The sequence below is a fragment of the Echinops telfairi genome, unplaced genomic scaffold, assembly GCF_000313985.2.
Source record: "Echinops telfairi isolate 266 unplaced genomic scaffold, ASM31398v2 ScPeMD7_60;HRSCAF=208, whole genome shotgun sequence".
Classification (NCBI taxonomy): domain Eukaryota; kingdom Metazoa; phylum Chordata; class Mammalia; order Afrosoricida; family Tenrecidae; genus Echinops; species Echinops telfairi.
The window spans coordinates 16,254,107-16,263,233 of NW_022103958.1; the positions used below are offsets into that span (position 1 = coordinate 16,254,107).

The window sequence follows — 9,127 nt, forward strand, 5'->3', positions numbered from 1 at the left end:
TTGAGAATGATGAGGGTAATGAATGTACAAATGTGCTTTACACAATTGATGTATGTATGGATTGTGATAAGAGTGTATGAGCCCCTAATAAAATGATAAAAAAGAACTACTCTTTATATAATTATTCATAGAACAAATTAACATATAAAACTCATAAATGACAAAAACACACACATATTAATGGATACTTGGAGTCACCACTAAGAGTTGCTTTGAACGTGTACTTGCGCAGTGGAAGGTGGGCACAGAACACTGACCAAAAGGGGCTCATGAAAATATAGACTCCCAACAGAAAATACAATGTCCCTGCATGTACGGCTATGGGGAGTCCTGTAAGGTGGGGGAGTAGGCTGGCCTTGGGAAGTCTTGGAGATACAAGACAAGGGAGTGACCTGGACTTGCTGACACTCGGAATCGTTGCTTTGTCACTTGGTAGCTGGACAAGTTACTTATTCGACCCTTGGATGATCTATTTTCCCTGCTGGAAAACTTCTAGAATACTACCTCCCCTCCCAATTTGAGGGGTGGATTAAAAATATTAACCTATGAAAATGGCCTAACACAATGCCAGTTGCTTAAGAAATGATGTCAACGGCCACCTCTCTTTTCCTTTTCCTTCCTGTTCTCGGGGATGTGGGATGAGCCAAAGGCTGTCTACGACCTTCTTTCCGGTGGATTCCAACCTCCATGCTCCAATCTTGTCTTTTCAGGGTGTGGCCAGGTTCTTCATGTCCCCCGGGGTCAGATTTTGTTGGAGAGCTACCCTCTTAATGCTCACTGTGAGTGGACCATTCATGCCAAGCCTGGGTTTAACATCCAACTAAGGTAAGGCGCTGGGGTCAGAATAATGGAGTAGGGGTCATAAGGTCAAACTCATCTGTCTGGATGACTGACAGCACCTACCTCCCTTGTATATTTCTTCACTGCTTCTACCTCCTCAAATCACTGTCCTTTCACGTCCCTCTTCAATTGCGGAAATAAAAAGAAGTCACACAGAGCCAGGTCAGGTGAATAAGGTGTGTGGGGTAAGAGAGACATACTGTTTTTTGCCAACAACGGCACACTGAGATGGCTGTGTGAGCAGGTACGTTGTCATGGTGGCAAAACCAGTCGTCTGTCTGCCACCAATCAGGCCTTTTATATCATACACAGTTATGCAATCTTTTCCGAACCTCTAAATAGAAAGCTTGATTAACAGTCTGACCTGGTGGAACGAATTCTAAATGCAGAGTGAGTCGACATTTTCATCCATTTGGGAAGTTGATGGCCATCCAGAGCGAGGTTTGTCATCAATCAATATTTTGCCATTTTTGAAATGAGAAAACCACTTGTACACATGAGATTTTCCCATAACGTTGTCCTTGTAAACTGTGTTCAACAGTTTCGGCAGCATTTTCCCGAGCAGGAAGCCAAATGTCACAGCTGCATGCTGTTCTCTTAAATCAGCCACCCCACCCAAAAAGGGTCCAGCGAAACTGCTTTTACGAAAAAATTCACTGTGACCAGAGAGAACCTTGCCAGGCAATGCCACTGGGTACACTAACTGGAGTGAGTTGCTGGATGCTCCCCTATCGGGATAATGTATATACGAAAGCTCCACTCCACCCAGAGAAATTCTGTTTTTTTGTGGGGTACCCCCTCATATAAGCAAGTTTTCAATAAGTATGGATTCTTCTGGATGGATCCATGGACCCAGGGGTTGTCACATGCTAGATGGCTTCTCAAAGGGCATGCTATCCTCTCAGGAAGGTAACCCACCCTGGAGATATCCATTGTAAAACAAGTCCTCCTGAGCAGCCCTTGGCAGCTGGTCTCCTCGTTCCCTGGGAACTGGGGTTCTGAATAAGGTTTATCAGCTGGACTTCCCTAGAAGAAGCCTAGATTAAGTAGGCAGTGAAGAGGCCACATTGCTCTGTTTACTGGGCTCAAGTCTTTGTCTCCCAGCGATGGTCAGCTCAGGTATTAATGCTGCATGTTAATATTTCAGCTGCTCAGAAACCAGGCCAAGTGGTCCCCTCAGAACTCTTCTAAGATACAGGGTGCAAAAAACCAAAACAAAATGGTAAATGATTTGAGAAGTATATCACCTGCCAAGGAAAGTGTCCTAGGGAAGCCTAGAAATATGTAGATTTCTCTCCAGCTCGTGCAACCAGGGCCTCCTGGCCAGGGAGGATCCTAATAATGGCTGTACTCAGAAGCATTTGCACAATGCTGAGCCAAAGCTGAGTGGTCGTCCTGCATGCACCTCTGCCCACCTCCTACCACAGCCAGGCAATCGCATCAGTGTTCTCACACTTAACATAATCCTTCGTGTGTCCACGCCTTTCCATCTCCACTGCCATTGTTCCATCTCAAACCACCCCAACTCTGACTTCTGTTCTGCATGGCCTGCTTCCCTGTCTCTACTCTTGCCAGCTCTATCATACTCTAAGACTAGCTAGAGCAGTGGTTCTCAACCTTCCTAATGCCTCGGCCCTTTGATACAGTTCCTCATGTTGTGGTGACCCCATATGTGGGCATATCTGCATGTGGTGCACCCACCTGGAGACAGAGAGAGGAGCGGTATATCGTTCCTAAGACCATCGGAAATATGTGTTTTCTGATGATCCTAGGCGACCTCTGTGAAAGGGTTGTTTGACCCCCAAAGGGGTCACAACCCGCAGGTTGAGAACCGCTGAGCTAGAGTGATTCTTTAAAATCCTAAGTGATTATTTCTGTGTTGAACCCTTCTAGTGGAGTCCTCTGGGACTTGGAATCAGAGCCGAACTCCTAACCACAGAGAATGGGGCTCCCGCTCTCCTTGTTGACCTCATTCTTACCACTCCTGCCCTCACGCACCACCTTGCAGATCCCTGGATTGGCTTCGTTCCCCAAACATGCCAAGCTCATTGCTGCCTAGGGGCCTTCGTCCTTACAGAGCCCCCTGCTTGGACCACTCTCCTCTGGGTCCTTCACATGAGTGACTCCCTTTCTTCATTTAAATCCCTGCCCAAACATGCCATCGCCTGTTTCTCTGATGTGTCCCAGTGTCTTGAGACTGAAGACCCCTTTAAATATACACCAATTTACCAGCTCTCTCACACCCCTGGGATTCTGATAGGGAGCTGCTTTGTCAACCCTTCAGGGGTAGTAATTGCTATTATTCAGAAGATAATTGCTGGCTGATCCTTCAAGTTGAGATGATTACAAAGTGTTTCCTCCCCTGTTGCTCACTCTTGCAAAACCAACAGATGCTTTTCCATCCTCTAAGAAGAAAATGATAAAGTAGGATCCATTCAATGAGCTATTCAACGGTATTTACTGTATGCCAGGCTCTGTGCTAGGCACTTTGGGATCAATGGTAAGACAAGTCAGATCAATGTTCCGGCCCTCCTAGAACTTGGGAGCTTAGTGGAGGAGCCAGGCACCAAACAGACAACAAGATCAAGACAAGAAGCGAACTTTGTGTCAACCTGAGAGGAGCGTTGGGTACCTCCTAGAAAGAATGCTTAGGGAGCAGTTTGAGGCTGAGATCTGAGGGATAGAGAGGGCCCAGCCGAACAGGGTGAGAAGCAACGTGATCTCAGGAGCCAGCATGGGCAAAGAGTCTCTGATCAGCATGTGGCATACTATCTATATCTGGGAATGAATGGTGTGTGCATGCACGCGTATCCTGTACGTATACCCCAACAGTAAAGGAAATTCATCTGACCCTAAATCCCCAGGACCGTTTTCCTGTCAGGCCGCCCACTCCATCATTTCTCAAGACCTGCTGCTCATCCTGTGACGTTGACAATTTCCATGAGGCCTAAGAGTGTCAGGGGCTGCCCTGTTTCCTCTGTCCCATCTCTTCCTGCAGGTTTGTCATGTTGAGCCTGGAGTTTGACTACATGTGTCAGTATGACTACGTTGAGGTCCGTGACGGGGACAACAGTGACAGTCAGATCATCAAGCGTTTCTGTGGCAACGAACGGCCAGCTCCCATTCAGAGCATGGGCTCCTCGCTCCACGTCCTCTTCCATTCCGATGGCTCGAAGAACTTCGATGGCTTCCACGCCATTTTTGAGCAGATCACAGGTAAAGCCGGGGAGACAAGTCTAACCTTTTCTGATTCTGTTCCAGGCAGAAATCACTCCTCTTCCTTCTCAGGCTCATGAACACTTAGCATGCTGGGCTCTCAGAAGTAACCTACATATAAAAAATAAACGGAAAGTGGCGGGCTGCGTTCCAGAAAGGTCCACTCAGCAGCAGAAATAGGAAGTCATATTTCTTCCCAGGTGGGGTCGCTGAAGCCCAGAAAGGTTGGGTACTTTTCCCAGGATCACCCAGCTTGGAGGGGTGGAACCATACCTTGCACATGAGCAGTTTAACTCTGGCGTCCTCCCTATGGGACCTCTCACGGTCAAGGGCACTGACTTCGGATCCGGAGCAGATCGAGCCCTGGGCAATGGCATTGGCAAACGTGTTCAGCATCAGAGCAGCATCAGAGCCTCCACTGCCTGGCAGGTGGTGGCTGTGCCGTGGCCAGCCATAGAACTGAGCCCTCCACATGCAAAGTGGGAATGATGCCACGGGATCAGTCCCCAGTGTTCCCTGATTTAGACATTTCCAAATCCTAAAAACATGAGTTCACCAAGTTGAGTGAAAAATGCAAAAAGACAGTAATAGACACATAAAGATGCCTGCCAGGCCTCCAGGCGGAAAGACATCAATTCACACTGCTCCGTGCCTTTTCCTCTTACAGCCTGTTCTTCGTCTCCTTGTTTCCACGACGGCACGTGCCTCCTTGACAAAGCCGGATCCTACAAGTGTGCGTGCCTGGCAGGCTACACGGGGCGGTACTGTGAAAGCCGTGAGTACATCTACAAGGGGATGTGAAGCTCACATGTCACTCGAGCCTGGCAAGGAGAGAGAGGGCTTTGGGAACTTGAAAGGGCTTTTGTTGCCTGGACATCAAGAAGGGCCTGTCTGTCCAACATGGCGGAGAGTACGGACTCTCCCACCGAGTGGTTCTCAGGAAGGTGGGGCAACCTTTATGTCAGGTTGACTGGACCCATCGAGATTTACCTACTGCTCCTTCCAACCCTCCTAAGATGCACATACCTCTCAACAAGATACACTTCGATGGCCTCAGATCACATTCAGAGCTCAGAGGCGTTGGGAAAAGATCGAAAATGGAAACACACTGTCTGACGCTCTCTTCTAGTTCTGCGTCGGTCCCTGTGAAGATCTGTCTCGAGTTCCCATTCAGAGAGTCTGTCTATGTATGTGGATAGTGTGTGTGGTAGCAAGCAAGGGCCTTGGATCGATGGGCCCCATCCTCCTCCCACTGCCGCTTCCGACTCATCACGACCCTATCTGGGCTCTCTGGGACTGTGCCTCTTTACTGGGGGGCAGCTTTCTCTTTCTCAGGAGGAGCAGCCGGTGGGTGAGCGGCCCAACACCTCGCTCACAGCACCACCAGGGCTGTCGTGTTTATTCTTTGCTTGTGCAAGACGTACCACCGCTGGCAGCATCTTGTTCTGAGCGCTACTGTAGAGTGAGGGGGTAGCTTTCAAAAGGCGGCATTTCTTTCTCGCCAATCCTGAGGCTCCACGTCTGTGGCGGTGTGGATTCCCCCCTTGTCTGTAGCCCCAGGTGTTCTGAGGTTGGTTGGCGTGTAGTCACCCCTCACAGGGTGTCTCATCCACCTAACCTGGATACCTCTCTGTATCTATTCTGGTGTTTCCATAACTCAGAAGTGAGTAGATTTAGCGCCCACCCCATACTGGTTTGACCTTTCTAATGTAACCAAGGAAAATCCCTGTTTCCAAACAGAATCACATTTAAGGCCAGGTATTCTACACATATTTTGGGAAGACACTATTTAATCCATCACTATACTTAAGAAAACAATGTCTGCTTCATCCTTCCAGTCTTGCGGAAGTTTCCCATAGGATTCGTGAGGCAGGACAGGAACATGATGCACTTCTCTTGTTTCAAGAACTTGCAGATAGTGTGATTTTAGGGTCTTCATAATGGTAGATCTGGAGAAAATCCCTGCAGATTCAGAGAGAAACAAGACAAAAAAGATGGCTTAGTTCTCTGATTAGACCTTTGGTTAATTAAAAAAGAAACAAACAAGCAAGCTTGAAAGGCAAAATTGCAGGGAAGGAAAATGACATGAAATAAGCAAAACGACTTTCAGCAGTGGGTCAAAGCAGGGGAAGAAGAGAAACAAAGGAAGGATGAAATAAGCCCCGGGTGATGAGGGTATTTGAGAGTGGCTTGTGAGCCAAGCATTGCTACTTTATTGTTATGCTAGCCAGAATATATATCTATAGACATATACATACACACATGCACATAGAGAATGTAAGGTATGTGTTGTGAACTGATTCATCACTGAATTCAGAAATGGTCTCAAATTTCTTTAAAACACTGTCATAAAACACTGGCAAGAAGACTTTCCTCGCCAATTTTCAAAATCTTCCCAAAGCACAGTTCTCTTTAGTGCAATAGAGAAGGAGCTGGGTGAGGACATTGGCAACGGGTGTCTGATACGCCATTAGTTGGCATAAATATGGGGGTTACATGTGTTATTGTTTGGCTATATGATTCAGGTTTGTTTTTTCCCTCAGGAAGTTTGGCATGAGCTCCAAATAACTCAGCGGTAGGAGGCATTGCAAACATTGGCTGTGGCAATGTACCTATTGATTTCTAAACAAACAGTAACAATTTTTCTAGAATACTTGGTTAGGAAAACAAAATGCTAAACAAGGAAGAAAAGAGATTTGCTTTCTTGTTTTCTCATAAGAATAGATCAATGAGTGAACTGGAAAAATATCTAAAGAATTCCCTTGGAGGGAATTCTTCAGAACTATAAAGAAACTCAAGAATTCTGGGATTCCCCAAATGCTAAAATGTCCAAATTGGACAAGACACTGGTTTAAAAAAAAAGTAGCTTTAAGAACATAAAAGCCACTATGAATGAGAACTTTATCTTTTATCTGTATGATGCCAAACATGCTGAGGGGAAGTCCTTGGTCCAAGATGCTTTGGTGGTTACCCTCCTAAGTCTCTGTGGGAGGTAACAAGTCCACGCAGACTCATGGCGGCCTCGGCTGTGCCACCGCTGCACTCTGCTCCGTTCAGTTGTCATTGCCTGATTTGTCAGAAGTAAACCATCAGGCTTTTCTTCTGAGGTGCCTCCTCCGGGGCTTGAACCTCCAGCCTTCCATTTGGCAGCCGAGTGCTTGAACGGTTTCCCTACCCAGGGACTCCGAAAAAAAGGTAGATTGCTCCTTTTTGCCAATGCAGGGTTTGCAGCTGAATGCTGCAAGAGACTGGTCCCCAGTAAATTCGAACGCAGAAGCCAGAAGTTCTTATTCCCCACGTACGTACTTCACCATCGCTCAGTCACAGTTCTTGCCATGTGGTAAAACCCCAGGCAACCGATCCACACACAGTTGTCAGTCTCTTATCTTACGAGTGACTCATCCCATCCCAGGTCAGAGCTGTTTGTCTCTTCCCCAAAGAGAGTCCTGACTGACTGTCTTTTGATATCAGCTATTCTTTGTAGTTTGTGTGTGTGTATGTGTATTATGTGTCTATAAGTGGGAATATAGTAGAAATAGATTTTTTGCTTAATCACAGAATAAATATACAAGGGAGCTACAAAAAGTTTCATGGAGAAATTCCATGATCTTTTTATTCCATTTTTCCCATGAATTTTTCAGAGTCCTCTCTTATACTTGTAAAAAATAAGCCAAAAAAGAGTACAGCAACAAAAATACCAAACCAATTTACTGCTATTGAGTTAATTCCAACTCATAATGTCCTTTTAGGACAGAGTAGTACTGTCCTGGTGAGTAATCAAGACTGTTACTCTTTACAGGAGTAGGAAACCTTGTCTTTTTCCCAGGGAGCGGCTGCTGGTTTCAAACTGCTGACCTTGCAGTGTGCAACCCAATGCACAGCCACTATGCCATCAGAGGGCCTTATTTTCCTGATCCTGGTTCCTAGTGGAACTGCTGTTAACAGCGTGGTGTGTATCCTCTTCAACTTCTTTCTATAGCGTACAGACTTGAAGTTATCTATACAATAATAAAGTAGGCCCTTATTGTCTACCAGTGGTTTCCAATGGGGGTGATTTTGACTCGAGGGGACCCTTGCCAGTGTCTGGACACTGTGTTGGTTGTCCTTACCAGGGAGGGCGAGAATGTATTGCTGACATCTAGTGGCTCTAGACTGGGGATGCTGGTGGACATCAGACAGCAGCACCCCTCTATAACATAAGGACTGGGAGGTCCGAATGTCAGGAGCACACAAGGCGAGAAACCTTGTTTTAAACAAAAGTGGATTATGGTCATTCTGAAGCTGGGCAGAAAGTGGGGGGACTCTCCAAATGAAGGGTTAGTGAGACAACCCTCGCTTTTACAAATTCAACAATTGTAGCGAACCTTTCTCAGGGCCGTCTGAAGTTTGCTCTGCAAACTACCTTTTTCAAATCACAGCTGGACACTGAGTATATCCCAACGTGTTATTTTCCAAACGAGAAGTTTCCCCAGGGCAATACCTAGAGGCTGACCTTGTTGGAAAACAAATGATTGCCAGGCGTTCCTTGTACGGGTGGATGTGGAATCATATACTTAGTCCCTTAAGATAGACTGTATGTAGCTTCTGCTTCTTTACTGGGATGAGGAGTATCATACTAAAACAGCCTCCCCCCGCCCCCAAATCCTCACTCTCATCAAGCTGATTCTGACTCATAGTAACCCTACAGGCAGCATTGAGACTTTAAATCTTCATGGGGGCAAACAGCCTCATCTGTCTTCTGTGGAGCAACTAGTGGGTTTGAACCACTGACCTTATGTTTAGCATGTCAGTCCATAGCCCACTACCCCACCAGGTTGCTTTCCAAGAGTAGAGAGGTACACAGATGAATTTGTCCACATGTAGGGGTTTGTGGGAGGAGCCCCGGTGGTTCAGGAGCTAAGCACTTGGCTGTTCACGGAACGATCCGCTGCTCAGCCCCGCCAGCCGCTCGGCAGGCCCAGTGGTCAACCCTGAAGATGAGAACCTCAGAGCCCTATGAGGCTGTGCGACTCCGCCAGTCAGAGTTGAGGAGAGCTTTTTATAAGACAAATTCCAGATGTTGACTGGTTGG

At 46.8% G+C, this 9,127-nt stretch overlaps 1 protein-coding gene across 1 annotated transcript in view; it reads left to right on the forward strand.

The window, feature by feature from the left end:
* Positions 1–9,127, forward strand: part of PAMR1 (peptidase domain containing associated with muscle regeneration 1) — a 97,510-nt gene that overhangs the window by 60,647 nt on the left and 27,736 nt on the right. Inside the window, exons 4-6 of the mRNA XM_045291007.1 lie at positions 711–825; positions 3,839–4,056; positions 4,724–4,831. Coding sequence (XP_045146942.1) covers positions 711–825; positions 3,839–4,056; positions 4,724–4,831 — 441 coding nt within the window. The remainder of the gene's footprint in view (positions 1–710; positions 826–3,838; positions 4,057–4,723; positions 4,832–9,127) is intronic.